The following is a 14454-nucleotide window of genomic DNA, read 5'->3' as shown; positions in this document are numbered from 1 at the left end:
CTAGCATGTTGCTCCATAGACGGTAGGAAGGCCACATGCCGTGCCATCTATAACAGCGACAACGATGATGATGATGATGATGATGTTTCTGCCTCGTGTGATGGACAATCATCATCACTTGCAGCTTGGCCAGAGGGGAAAGCCAATCGCAGTCCAGATGGGCTTCCAATCTCGCAATCTCTCTTTCGCTTTGGGTCGTCTCCGTCCGTATTCCTGCTCCCCTTCTCAGCCAGATCAACAGCCACATCCTTCGTCCGGCCAGCGAAGCCAAGTCTTACAGTCTCCGTCCGGAGAATCATCAACACCATCATCATCATCGTCACCACCAACGGTGGCGACGGGCGTTACTCGAACATCGGAGTGGCCTCGTCTCGCAAGGTCCATGATCCGAGCGCCGACTGACAAGTGGGATAAGGGCGGCAAGGAGCTGATATTATTGGAGCGACAAAGCCTCTTTTTTCAGGCTGGGGTTGGGGCCTGAAAGAGAAACCAAGGCTGTCTGGGTGTTCTGGCTGGGTGCTTGAAATGATGGGTTCCCAAATCCCTCCCCCCAATTCCCAATGCCGTCTCCATCCAGGCCTCTATTCCCGGATGGTACTAACCCGCGACTATCCCAGGAACCCAGGTCATCCAAGGCCCGCCGCCGTATAGCACCAGCCTAGAAAGGGCCCTTTTCGCACCTAGTGTCCCTAGCTAGCCCACAGCCCACAGGCCCGTAGCAGCTTTCAACCACCTACTTACCAGGCCGTCCTGCACCGCAGCCCGCTTTTCTTGTCTCTCCTTCTCAGTTTCGCAACACCCAGCTCACCCTCGCTTTTCTCTCTTCCTCCCCCCCTCCCGCGCCCTCCACCTCAAAATTCCCCTAGATCCCTTTATTCCTCCATCCCTCGTCATCTCGCCCGACAGGCCAGCGGATCTTATTCTTGTCCGTGGTTCCCTCCCTTCTTACCGACCTCCTACTACTTCACCACTCGCTTTTTACACTCGCTCAGCCAGCTCACTCACTTTACTCCCTCGTCCTTCTCCTCTCCTCCCCCCCCTTACCTTCCCTGTCCTCGACGCTTTGTCCACCGTTTCGAATTTGTTTGTTTTTGTTGTAATAATTCCTGGACAAACCACACTCGTTCATCGTTCTACATACCGAGACCCCCCCCTTTCACGCTGGCGGCTCCAAATTCGTGGGACAGCTGGGAAGTCGCCAGAGGCTACGACTCCCAATCGCGTCCCGGTTCATCTCTAGCCCAACACCCGCAACAACAGCAGCAACCTCCTCGACATACTGTCGCCTTCCTCCCGACCTCCAACGACAGTACAAATCCTGCCACAGCTGCGTTCGCCGACGACATGGAGGAAGATGGCACCAACAACCAGCTCCTACGACCCCTATCACAACCCGCGTTGAACTCACGATTTCCTTCGCTACGACGTTTAAACTCGACCGAGCCATATAGGCACCGCTCTCTACCTGCCGAGCCCTCACCTGGCTCTGACCGCGCCAGCAGTGAGATTACCTTCGCTGTCCTCTACGACGACCACCCAGACTATCACCTTGGCCGCTATGATGATCAGGGATCGATGCGATCCGCCCAAAACAGAGATTCCCTGGCTTCCTATGCCCCGTCCTTCCGCACCCGCGACTCGAGAATAGTGAGCGACGACCACTACCTCAACCGAGACCAAGACTTTGTAGCAAACCAGAGACTACTGGCCGAAGGCTACCTGAACAACAATGATTCTCTCTACGACCAATCGGTTCCTCGATACCCGACGCAATCGGAGGAGACCCTGGCCATGAACACGCTACACAACTCCTACCCCCGAGATGAAAAGAGACCACTTTCCCAGCAAATGACCCCCCCAATGGACCGAGAACACAGTAAACATTCCCACGAGTCATGGTGCACGTGTGACGAAGATCATGGCCACGGCATGATGGACAGGAAAGACCCTGCCAAATTCGACATCGAAGCTCAAAATGGTCCTGCCACTCCCACTCCTTTCTTGCCCAAGGAGAAACCGGGCGGTGGTCCTGGACCACGTGGCCCTGGCGGTCCTGGCGGTCCAGGTGGTCCTCCAAACGACGACCCATTCCTGGTAAGTAGTTCTATTACTTTGTCCACACGAAACGGCTGCTAATACCTGTTACTCCAGGTCAAATTCAATGGGCCCGATGACCAACTGAACCCCAAGAACTGGCCTTCGAATAAGAAGTGGGCCATAACAATGCTTACCGCCTCCTTTACATTCCTCTCACCCCTAGCGTCGTCCATGGTCGCCCCTGCCCTTCAACAGATCGCCAGAGAATTCCACATCACCAACCAGATAGAATCCCAGATCGTCCTCTCCATCTTCGTCTTGGCATATGCGATCGGTCCTATGATTCTCGGTCCGCTCTCTGAGCTGTACGGCCGTGTGATCATCCTCCAATCCTCCAACGTGGTGTTCTTGGCTTTCAACACTGCCTGTGGCTTCGCTCAAACCAAGGAGCAACTGATGGCCTTCCGATTCTTGTCCGGTCTCGGAGGTTCCGCACCCCTTGCTATTGGTGGTGGTGTCCTGGGTGACTTGTTCAAACCCGAAGAACGTGGCAAGGCCATGGGTATCTACGCCATGGGCCCTCTGCTTGGCCCTGCTGTTGGTCCTATTGTGGGTGCCTGGGTGGCCGAAAAGTCCGACTGGAGGTGGATGTTCTACGCCACTTCGATTGTCAACTGCTTCATTCTCGTTGCCGGCTTCTGGAAACTCAGCGAGACCTACACCCCCTATATCTTGCACAAGAAGGCCAAGATGATCCGCAAACAGACGGGCGACAAACGGTGGCATGCCGATGGTGAGGGTGAAGTTGACCAGCCGGTATGGAAGAAGATCGTCAAGACAATGGCTCGATCCTTCGGCATGTTGTTCAGCCAACCCATCGTGCAAGTGTTGGCTTTGTACATGGCCTTCTCCTACGGCATCCTCTACCTTGCGCTTTCCACGTTCCCCGATCTGTACGGTAATATTTACCACGAAAGCGTGGGTATTGCTGGCCTGAACTACATCTCTCTGGGTTTGGGTTTCTTCGTCGGAGCCCCCCTCTGTGGCAAGTCGGGCGACAAGATCTACCGCAAGCTCAAGGCCAGAGATCCCCGGGGACAAGGCAAGCCGGAATATCGCATGCCGGTTGTCATTCCCTTCTCCTTCTTCGTACCCGTTGGCCTCCTGGTGTACGGATGGTCCGCGCAGGCCAAGACACATTGGATTGTGCCCAACATCGGCTCCTTCATCTTTGGTATTGGAACCATTGCCGCCTTCCAATGCGTCACCACCTATCTCGTCGACACCTACGCGAGGTTTGCTGCCTCGGCTGTGGCTGCTGTCACGATTCTGCGATCACTTGCCGGTTTCGGTTTCCCTCTATTTGCACCTGCAATGTACAGAGCCCTACATTTTGGCTGGGGTAACACGGTGCTGGCACTGGCCGCCATTGGTATCGGCATCCCTGTCCCGATCATCCTGTGGCTCTTTGGTGAAAAGCTGAGGAAGAGAAGCAGTCTCGCCATGAAGGGACCTCCTCCGGGCAAGGGTGGTCCTGGCGGACCAGGAGGAAAGGGCCCCGGCGGTCCGGGAGGGCCTGGAGGTCCAGGTGGTCCCGGCGGCAAGGGCCCTGGAGGACCGGGCGGTCCCGGAGGTCCTGGTGTCAAGGGACCGGGTGGTCCAGGCGGTCCAGGCGGTCCAGGAGGTCCTGGTAAGCCTCCAGGGTACACGCAATGAAACGACAGAACCATGTCCGCGAAAACATAATTTCTAATCACCAACACCCCCTGACCATCTTTGTATCTATGTCATCTATCCGAGGGAGTTTTTTTTACTATGTCATCATGGAATGAGCGGGACTGGCGTTTTGCGGACATGAAAGGAGAACTATGTGACGCGCAAGAGCGCGAGCCGTGGGGGATATACATATACATTCATATGTCAACTTTATCGCATCTTCGACCTGATCATGGTGCCCTGTGTTTGAAAAAGTGGTTGGTTTATCAGTTTAGGAGGGTATTGATTGGAAACGGATAGCATGTCGAGGATGAAAGACGAGTGCAGGATTGGAAAACTCCCATTGTTTTTCCTTGGTAGTTTTGAAATCAGGCCGAAAAGAAGAAACCTTGCAAATTCAAAGACGCCGAGATGCATGAATTGTTTGCTTTGACTTTGGTCTCTCCTTGAACGTGTAGCGAACGTAGCATGTAAAGCACGTCTCAAGAGAGCGAGCGGAAAGACCCCCGGCCCCAGAATAGCATCAGCCCAGACAGACGTGGAGAAGCACGCAAGCATGGGGCGAGGAAAGTATGAGCTCCGAGTACCAAGTACCAAGCATCAAGTACCGAGTACGGAGCAGGAGGGCTGTGTCTCTCTTGTTTCGGGCTGGGGAGAAGGGGGGGGGGGGGGGGCTTAGATCATTAATTATATTACTCCATACAACAACCCCCGCGAAAGCGCACGAGAAACCGCCGAGTACGAGGTCCATGGTGTACACTGGGGGCAGATAGCCAGACAAGACAGACTTTATCGTTCTATCACACAACCCCTCTTCTGCTGCTGCCGCTGTTGCTGCTATTGAAGCGACCGACGTCGCCTGAGTAAGTGAGCAAGAGAGTGGGTGAGTGTTTGATCAAATACATCCATCTCTCCCTTGTGCAACTTCAACTTCAACTTCAACTCAACTCACCCCCCACCCCCTCCCACCCCAAGACGCCAACCTGGCTCGGCGTACTCGTTATCTACTAATAATCATGTACAGGCCACGGGGCGGAGAAACAAAGGGAAAGTTTCCCGTGCCATGCCTAGCCACCTACATATCTACCGGGGACTGGCCTGGCGAAACGGTCTGACGAGCAGTAGTGGTAGTAGTCGCAAAGGAGGAGGTCGGTAGTCGAGGAAAAGATGGGGGCCGCTGGGGGGGTTCGAAAAGCACAGAAGGGATGTGCTGCACTCTCGGTACACGTAGGCCTGCGACCATGTATGAAGTAAACAGACGGACTGGTTGTCCACGCTGAGCTGTTCTCGCTACTCTACGTACTCGGTGCAGGAGGGAGGACTTTGTCGTGATGTTGTATTTCTACATGTCCTCGTCCTTCGCGAGGGGCTTAGCCACACCGGGTGCGAGAAGACAATGTTGGGAATAAATGTTCTTCGAGAACCATAGGCCGTGATGAACAAAGTTGAGGAAGAATTTGGTTAAAGGTATTGATTGGTGTCCAAATTCCAACACGGGAAAGGTCCTCTTGTGATCCCACATCCACCAGAGTATTTATTTGAAGACTGTCTTCTGACATGCTCGTCTTCCTCTTCCTCAAAGTGATCTTGACCCAACGACGACAGACGCCACCGCTCCAGCTGCTGACTCGGCGAACAATTTCCACCACACTACTCGACCAACAATCCTTTGCCACAGCATTGATCGGACGACATCCTTGCATCCAAGCCGCATCACTTTAGCAACCTCCTTTCTGTCAGAAGGTTTCACTCTGCGTCAAGGAACCAAGATTCCCCACAATGTCAAGCTCCTCAGGACTATCCTTCGCTGGCGAAAGCCTCTTGTTTATCGGCGGATTGGGCGGAATGACCTTCTTGGGAGTCTTCGGCATCGCAGCATTGGGTGCGTGGGCGGAAGGAATGCAGGAGGGTAAAGACTTCGAGGGAGAGCGACGTTCCAGATCCCATTTTGCGCCACAAGTTCCTGGGCAATGTCCCTTGATGCCGAGTCTAGACTTCGGCAATAATCTGGCAGGAATGTGTCGGAGATGTGGAAGTAGTGGAGGCAGTGCGATTCCACCGACGAGTACATTCTCGAGTTCCTCGACGACAGCTTGGACTTTTGGTATGAGAGCCTATGAAGGCTTCGGACAGGGTGCGAGAAGCTCACAGCGGGAAAGAGTGCAGGCAATGGCTGATGGCGAGCTTTTTGATCTTATGGAGGAAATCGTGCAAGAGTCGAGGAGAAGACGGACTGCGGCGCGCCAGTGATTTGGCTGTCCATAAACAGCGTGGGAGAAACGACGACTCGTTCATGGCAGTTGTGCAGTTGATATGGACGATGTATGCTGAGACATGTGGGAAAGTTGCATCCCGCTGCGGTGAAGGCGACGAACAAGTTGCTTGCTATTTGTCATTAGCTGTGTACTCCAAGTAGTCATCACTTGTCTCACCTCTGATTGCCGAACCCAATTCACCAGGAGAAAGGGGGCTTGAGAAAGATAGTTGAAGCATTGAATGATGGCAGAACATCGAGGCCTTTCGGCGGCTTGTCTTGTATCTGGGCTCGCGGGCCCTGGCTGTGCAATGCTGATTGTTTCATGTCTTGTGGCCAGCGGTGACTGTTATTGCTCTTGTGTTGTCTTTGCTCTTGCTTCCAGGAGCCGCAGTCGTAGAAGGGAGAACCGCATCGTCGTGGCCGAATGAAAGGTCCATGGAGTATACCCCCCAGGAATTGCCCCCTGCCAATGGATCAGTTCTGCTCCCAGATCAAGAGCACGCGAGTACTTACAAGCCCACCCGGTGCTTCCAGGCTCCACCGCGATGGGGGCTGAGGCGGTTAGCCTGGGCAATCCTCCAATGCCACCTCCATCCGCCTGCCGAGAGCGGGGACCGACTCCGTCTGGACTGCGCACATGTCAGTAGAGGCTTGAAGAACGCCAGCACGAATGAGAGGCCGGGCAACGAAGGAGCTCAGTGGCTCGCGGGTGACAAACGTGACGAATGGCGACGCGGTGCTGGGGATCGCCAGGGACAAATGCCTGGCAGACAGAATGGAACAACGTACCGTTGCGCTCCAGACGGGCAATTGCCACGTCACGGTCCCGCTCTATCTGGGCAAGACGGATTTTGGTGGCATTGTCCTGCCTGTGTATACCATGAGCATTTGCATATTAGGGGAGATGTGGTTGACGTACCACAGGCTAATCCCCCAGCCGAGACCCATCGCGGTGGGCACCAAAATTGTCTGAAAGAATGAATAAAATGTTTTGGTATTTATAAATTCCCAAAAATTGTTGATGAAATTCACGATAGATGCCATATTTAATATTTGATATGAAATATGAAATTCTATCGCTACTGGAGAGAGAGAGGAAAAGGACGCGAGCAGAACGGGCGAGCGAAAAATATACCCCCAGCAGCATTTCGACATAGGAAGGCGCTGCACCCAGTCCTTTCAGAGAAGGAAGGCTCCTCAGGTGTTGCGCAGGAGCGGTCACCAGCTCGTCGTCGGGCAAGAACCCCTCAGACGTCGATATCGGCCGGCAGTGGTCAGTATGGCCATATCAGGATGTGTGCAGAGTTCTCCTGCTGAACAGCACAGTCTTGCGTAGGGAGGACACCGCCCCAAAGTCAAGAAGTTCAACATAGGCAAGGCTGAGATGTCCACTGATGATTGCGCAGGAGACGCCGGGACAAATCCAGTGACACAGTTGGCTCCTCTTCAGAAGGTACCTCCTCAGGCTCCAGGTCCATTAGGATTAGCAGGGCACGAGAGGATGTCGTCTGGAAAGGTCTCCAGAAGATGCCGGTTCTTTGGGCTGTGGATGGAAAGTATAGGAGTGATGGCAGAAACCGACGCGAACTGCCGGGCATCACAGGAACGCTGCACAGGGCCTTCTTCCTCCTGGTGGAAAAGATCACGGCGAGCTTCGCTTTGGGCCTCCTCGAACAGGCCGAAATCGAACAGACACCCACGGGGGAGCAGCTTGTCGTCTTGATGTCGCCTACGGCCCGTACACGTGTTCTTCTGTGTATTCACAGTCTGTGCAAAAGGCGGTTTGTGGATCGATATGAAAAGCGCTGTGGCAAGTTGTCCCTTCACGGATGGGATGGGGACCAGACCATACGTTTTTTGCGTGATACTAGGAACTACCAATGCAGTCTACAACTAAGTTTAAAAGCAAACCGTTGGCGTTGTGGATACATACCACATATATTCCCCATGTGGACAAGTGTGTTTTGATTGCTCGTTTGATGGGGATCTGCAAGCCCTGGAAATCAAGTCCTCCTCATTCCGCGTCCCGAACGGGACATGGAACGTGAGGATCCTTTTCCCCAACCAGCATTTCATTTCCACACAACACATTTGCAAGCAGACGCAGATCAGCTATGGATCATAAACGTGTGGAGTATACTCAGAGTATCGAATACAAGTGCACAACAACGGGTTGCGGCGGGGTATTCGCAATCTCCCCCATTTTCACACCCGGTGCCTTGCGTCTTCGAAACACCGGCGCTGGCGAACATGTTCTGCATTGAGGGTCGTCGTGATCATCCCTGACGGTGTGCGGTGCCCCGGGGTGGGATCTCGCGGTGGTTTGTTGAGAACGGGAGGAAAAGAGAAAAACACGTTGTTTGGGGGCGTTATTTGCTCGAGCGCGCACGTATGCATGGGGAATGGATGGGGGTATAGACACATACACACAGAGACAGAGACAGAGACAGAACGTATGGGTGAGTAGGAGTGAGCGCGAAACGAGTACAAGACGCGTTGATAATATCTGAAGCACGGGGACTTCAGCTTTGTCATCCCCCTTTACGGCGCCTCCGTGCTCTGATACCTCGTGCTCGTTGCACCAACCTCCGAGTTCTGGGAGATAGATTCTTGGGGATGAAAAGGGTGGTATAAGACAGCATCAGCCAGGGAAAGCTGAATTAGTATGGGCATATACATTGAAATTCTTTTTCTTCTCTTAGTTAACCCGCCACAATACTTGCCTATCCTCAGCTTCGCATGTAGCCGATACACATTTCAGTTTTGACAACGACGGGATCTCCAACGAGGAAACAATTTTGCCTTCCCAGAGTCACACACACTTGTGACCCCCGAAAATCCGGAATCCAAATCCCATTCCAAATCCAGTCCAAGCGACCAGCTGCAGAGGCTAGTCCAACCAGAAAGCCTGCCCGACAAACGCCATCCAGAACTCCGAGGTCGTCAGATCGTGGAAAAAGCCTTGACCCGCGCATGCATACCCCTACCGGCACCGTCTCACGGCGCTACTTTTCGTATATCGCACATGGTTTCCCAAACCAAACGCCGACTCTTCCAGATAGATATATAGACAACAAATGAAAACCCGAGATGTGGGCGTATGTACAGTCGACAGGCGCAAGAACTGTTGGGGAGATATATCGCTCAGCTGGGCCCAGTAATCGACACAGAGGGCACAGGGATATCTTTCATTTCTGTCGCGCCACTGATCCGGTCGGATGGTGAAGGCGTATCAATATCACTGAGCCTCCTGGTGGCTGCCGTTGAGGTTGAGTCGCTCGACGCGTGGGCGGCACCAGGTCGCTTCTCCATGGCCACGGTCGAGGGACGCTCCTCGTCAACCGCCGCTGGCTCGTCTTCCTGCTCAGAAGCATTCCGGTGGGTGACCTTGCGTATAGCACGCCTGGTGAACCGTGCGATGGCGCGACAGATCTGTGCAAGCGGATGAAAAATGATATGAAGACCCTTCCAGATCGGACGGAGAACGAAAGTTATGCCGTTGACCGCTCCGTTGAAGACGACTGCGAACCAAGCGTCAGGGAAGCATCGAACCAGGACACCCCAGAGCAAACAAGGCAGAGCAACCAGGAGCGAAATCGCCCATTGAGGACCGTCGAGGGCAGTAATGCTAAAGGCAGCTCCGCCAATGAAGATGATCATGATCTGCCCTGCGACCATGATGCAGTTGATGCCAATAAACCAGAAGTTGCGATGAACATTCTCAAAGATGTTGAACTTATTGTCCAAGCGGCGGTTGTTCAGTTCGTTGAAGATTTGCATCCAGACAAACGTATTGAAAACGATGGTATCCAGTTCTTTCCGCTGACTCGGCTCGTAGCTCAAAATAGACATGCCGGCAAAGTAGAGCACGAATGTGACGATCAGTTGATAGATTGCTTGGCCAACAATCATTTTCCACATGTTGATCGTAATCAGAGCCTCTGATTTTGGCTGTGGGGGGCGATCCAATATCTTCTTGGTAGGCGGATCGGTCGCGAGCGCCAGAGCAGCAAGAGTGTCCATGATGAGGTTCACCCAGAGGAGCTGAACGGCGGTGAGAACGGAGTGGTTCGAGTCGTTGGAGACAGCAGACACGAAAGTGAGTATCACGGCAGTGATGTTGACGGTGATCTGAAACTGCAAGAACTTTTTCACCGCGTCGTTGACAGCTCGCCCCCACATGAGGGCAGTGATTGTGGAAGAGAAGTTGTCATCGAGCAGGATGATGGAGGAGGCTTCTTTTGCGACTTCCGTACCGGCAATGCCCATGCTGAAGCCAACATCGGCCATCTTCAGGGCGGGTCCATCGTTGGTGCCGTCTCCAGTTACTGCGACTGTCTCGCCCAAATGCTTGAGCCGACCGACAAGGATGCGCTTGTCTTCAGGCGACGAACGAGCCAAGACACGAAGACGTGGCAGAATCCTGTCCATTTCCTCATTGGAGAGCTGGCGGAACTTAGGGCCTTCCATCACAATCCCGTCTTCGTCCTTGCGTAGGATGCCGCAGTCAGTAGCAATCGCACGCGCAGTGGTGACATTGTCGCCAGTGACCATGCGGACCACCACACCCGAATGCTGGCACTGTGCCACGGCTTCAACCACGCCATCTCGGAGAGGATCATGGATCCCGACGACGCCAATCCATGTCATTTCATGGAAGATATCGTCAAAGTCGGCCATCTTTGCATCTTCTTCAAGGGTCCTCGCACCAGCAGGTGGCCATTGTGGGAAGTCCTTGTACAGCATACCAATGGTGCGGAGTGAGTGTCGTGCGTATTCGTCGATGATGGCGGACATCGTTTCCCTTTCCTCGGCAGTCAAATCCGTAACTGCGCACTGCTTCTCGTAGACACTGGAAATGGTCTTGACCGATTTGGCAAGCATGATCTCCGCGGCTCCCTTGACGAGAAGCCGGTAGACCCCGTTGTGTTTGATGACTATACCCATACACTTGCGAGCCGAGTCGAATGGGATCAATTGCTTGATCTTATAGTTCGATCGTTCAGCAGCTAGATTGTCAAGACCCAGATTCTCCTTTGCAAGAGTGAGTAAGGCAACCTCGGTCTTGGAACCAATGAAAGTGGGTAAGCCCTTCTCTTCACCTTCGAAAGCCGTACTGTTAAGAGTGATAGAGAGCCTGAGCAATTCCTTAACATCAGAGTTCAGGTTGCTGAACATCGTGGTAAACGAGGCAGCTTCACTTGTCTCCGCCGAGCGTGACGAGGCAAACTTCCCCTTCGTTCCGATCGTGCCGGCAACCACAGTCATCTTATTTTGAGTCAAGGTGCCGGTCTTGTCCGAACAGATGGTTGTGGCGTTGCCCATGGTCTCACAGGCACGAAGAACTCGAACGAGATTGTTCTCCTTCAACATTCTAGTAGTGGCGAAGGCCAGAGCCAGCGTCACTGCCAAGGGCAGTCCTTCCGGGACGGCAACAACAATGACTGTAATTGCGACGATGAGGATGTCCAAGAACTCCTGGGCCTTCTCGGCCCCTGGTCGTGTGTCCCCAGACAGGTGAGTCAGAAATTTGATCAGAAGGACGATGAAAAGGAGTCCTGCGGCTGTAGATCCAAGGCCTCCGATCCAATTTGCCAGTCTGCCCAGTTTCACCTGCAGAGGGGTCGGCTCATTGTCGGTCTGCAAGCTCATTAAGATTTTTCCGTAGGAGCTGTTCACACCGACGCTGGTGACGAGATAGGTGCCGACGCCCTCTAGAACTTTGGAGCCACTGATGATGAAAGGATCGAGTTTGTTGGTCGCAGTTCCATCCTGAATACGTTGCCACACTTCCTCGCCTGGAGTCTTTTTCATCTGATCCGACTCACCAGTTGCTGACGATTCGTCGCATTTGACGCCATGTCCAGAGATGAAGATACCGTCCGCCGGAACGGCGTCGCCAGGCTCGAGATGAAGGACGTCGCCAACTGTGATGTCGTGCACTGAAATTTGAATAGACTTGCCTGAGCGAATGACTTTGACTTCTCGATCGTCTTTCTGTTTGCGAGGGTTAGAAAAAGGCTCGGACACTGCCAACCATAGGAATTGACGTACCCGTTTGTTCAGTTTGACGAACTGCCGCTCCTTTTGCCAGTCATTGGCGGCACCAACAATAACTACAATAAGGATTGCAACACAAATGGCAACCCCTTCGACCCAGTCGACTCCGGAGCCTCCATCCACAGTCTCGTAAATCCCTAAGGCTAGAGAGATCACAGCGGCGATGGTGAGCAGGATGAGGATTTTATCGTTATATGCTCGCCAGATGAGTACAAGGATACTGTCTGGCTTTCGCTCAGGGAGTCGATTGTCTCGATAGACGCGGAGGCGGTCTTCAAATTGGCCCTTGACTTCGCGCAGGCTCACACTTCCACGTGAATCTGAGCGGCTTAGGCTGACATCTGAAAGTCCTTCTTTGCCGGATCCAGCAGCAACTGCCTCTTCGTAAGAGACTTGTCCCTCGAGGCGGGTTTCGTCCACTGACAACCCAGCTGAGATACTGGTCCGCAGTCCCCTTTCGAGACCTTTCAGACCTCCTAGTGCTTTGTAGGCGGATAATGATTTTGGATTGAGGAGCTTGTTCAGTTGACCCGGGGAGAAGGCAAAGGGATTATTTGGGACGCTGAAGTCCTTCTCGTCTCCCTTGTCAGCTCGTAAGGCTTCTTCTGGGGGGTCAAACTCGAGGCTAGATTTGGAGTAGAATGTAGTATTGGATGCTGCTGATATGCCCGAATTCGATCGGAATCGTGTCGTTGTAGCTCCCGAAGCGACAGAGCCGGACCTGGAATTGAGAGTTGATCCATCATATTGCGCTCTGCGCTCAGGCGAAGTGGGAGACAAGTACGAGCTGTCGTCTATGGCGGTTTGGGGAGGCGTGGACATGCTAGGTCCCCTTTGGTGACTTGGTGATGTTACCCAAGTCGTCGATGATTCCGCCCGAGGCTGTCCTGCTAGATTCTGAGGCCAAAAGGTCAGATTCTGAAACAAAACACAATCGCAGATATTTAATGAGATCTTTTACCGATGTGTCAACTGTGATCCTTGGAGGTGAGGACGGAGGGGAATTTGGCCCCTTCATTGCGACGATGGCTGAGCTGAACCGCTCAGATCTGAGGTCGGTTGGCGTAGACTCGGTGGCAGGCAGGCAACAAGTCGGACACACGCACTCAGCCTTGTATTAATGGGAGAAACGTGGCTTATGAGGTGTCGTACAGGATGTAAGGCACCAACGGGGTCATGATGAGGCGACTTCACAAATCACAAATAAGAGCAGAGGAAAACTCTGCCTTGAAGAGGGTGCCATGGTTTGCAGCTGCTCGGCACTTCCAGCATTGGACGAGATTGTGGTGGATGGAGTGTCTTGATGTTGCCCAGAACGAGGCAGTGCAGATAGGCACATTCTGGGCAGAGCCAAACATCGCGATTTGGGCCACTTGACAAAGTGTGACACATGCGATTGGTGTTTGAGGAGGCGCCCCGAGCAGCAGAGCTCAAGACAATCAACACCAGCGTGGGTTGTTGGAAATCCCATCCATGTTGTTCAGTCGAGGTCCGCATTCTCATCACCTTGCGAGGTTCACCTGGTGGCCCCCTGAGAAGGCATCCGATACGAGGATGGATCGCCATCAGCCTGTTGGTCCAATCCTGCATTAGGCACTATTCCTCAAACGTAGAGCCAAACATGTGCGCAGTGCCTGTGTATAAAGCTAGAATCCTGTCTTCTCCAAGTGCTGCTAATATATCCGTCTTTCTGGCGATCTGGTACGCCGTCGGTCCTGCTCTTCCACCTGCAGCAGCAAAGGACACTGCGAATTCCAAGCCAGTACCAAGTCCTGCCCAGCAATTTTTCTGGCGGCAAGGAATGTCAAACGTCCAACTCCTCCTCTGGGCTCCTTGGCTTTGGTCTTGTTCTTCTTGACTTCCGTCATTTATTGCCCCGGGACCACCACAATATTGGAGGATGCGCACTGGTCGGTGGGAGTCTTGCGGAGATCGGCGAAGAGGGCCTTGGGGGTCGCATGGGATGGCAGTGGATGCAGCCACCAGTGGCTCACATTCGCTCACGAAAGACAGCCCTTTCGTGGCACCCTGAGGATGGCCCATAATTGAATTTCTCAGATGGCTGGAAACGCAGGCAGCAGGCAGCAGGCGATGTGATGAGCTGCAAATGCCTGCCACGTCCCCAACCGCCTGGTCACCAGCCACAGGGATTTGGTCACTTCGGTCACGTGATCCACTCCCGTGGTGCCAAGGCACTCGCCACCTCCGTGGCTGTGCTCGACATGTGGCGGTCGACCCGGTCTTGACGTCCCAAAGGTCTCAGCAGCCTCAGAACAGGTTTACCTGTCAAGGAAGTTCCTCCGGGTCTGCTTCGATCATGGCAGATCTTGGTCTCCGCTTCCGATACTCTACGATGCTCTGGATCACTTCAGTGCCGCTCTGGG

At 53.5% G+C, this 14454-nt stretch overlaps 4 protein-coding genes across 4 annotated transcripts; 2 read left to right on the top strand and 2 right to left on the bottom strand.

Moving 5' to 3' along the window:
- Window positions 1-791: 791 nt before the first annotated feature.
- PV07_01838 (uncharacterized protein) lies at window positions 792-4216 on the top strand. The gene is made up of 2 exons (XM_016388409.1): window positions 792-2094; window positions 2152-4216. The coding sequence occupies exons 1-2, from the start codon at window positions 1345-1347 to the stop codon at window positions 3751-3753; spliced, it is 2352 nt and encodes a 783-aa protein (XP_016255337.1). The 5' UTR covers window positions 792-1344; the 3' UTR covers window positions 3754-4216.
- Window positions 4217-5208: 992 nt separating this feature from the next.
- On the bottom strand, window positions 5209-6958 carry PV07_01836 (uncharacterized protein; the record flags this gene model as incomplete). Its single annotated transcript, XM_016388407.1, has 5 exons — window positions 5209-6138; window positions 6186-6473; window positions 6524-6634; window positions 6800-6879; window positions 6930-6958. The coding sequence occupies 4 exons, from the start codon at window positions 6956-6958 to the stop codon at window positions 6331-6333; spliced, it is 363 nt and encodes a 120-aa protein (XP_016255335.1). The 3' UTR covers window positions 5209-6138; window positions 6186-6330.
- PV07_01837 (uncharacterized protein) lies at window positions 5339-6251 on the top strand. Its single transcript, XM_016388408.1, has one exon. It carries the CDS (start codon window positions 5533-5535, stop codon window positions 6001-6003), a length of 471 nt encoding a protein of 156 aa, XP_016255336.1. The 5' UTR covers window positions 5339-5532; the 3' UTR covers window positions 6004-6251.
- Window positions 6959-8652: 1694 nt separating the features above from the next.
- On the bottom strand, window positions 8653-14126 carry PV07_01835 (calcium-translocating P-type ATPase, PMCA-type). Its single transcript, XM_016388406.1, has 3 exons — window positions 13032-14126; window positions 12065-12967; window positions 8653-12007 (listed from the first exon to the last, which is right to left on the bottom strand). Exons 1-3 carry the CDS (start codon window positions 13086-13088, stop codon window positions 9155-9157), a joined length of 3813 nt encoding a protein of 1270 aa, XP_016255334.1. The 5' UTR covers window positions 13089-14126; the 3' UTR covers window positions 8653-9154.
- Window positions 14127-14454: the final 328 nt, after the last annotated feature.

Source organism: Cladophialophora immunda (assembly GCF_000835495.1).
Source record: "Cladophialophora immunda strain CBS 83496 unplaced genomic scaffold supercont1.1, whole genome shotgun sequence".
NCBI lineage: Eukaryota > Fungi > Ascomycota > Eurotiomycetes > Chaetothyriales > Herpotrichiellaceae > Cladophialophora > Cladophialophora immunda.
This window is presented reverse-complemented; position numbering and strand designations above follow the sequence as displayed.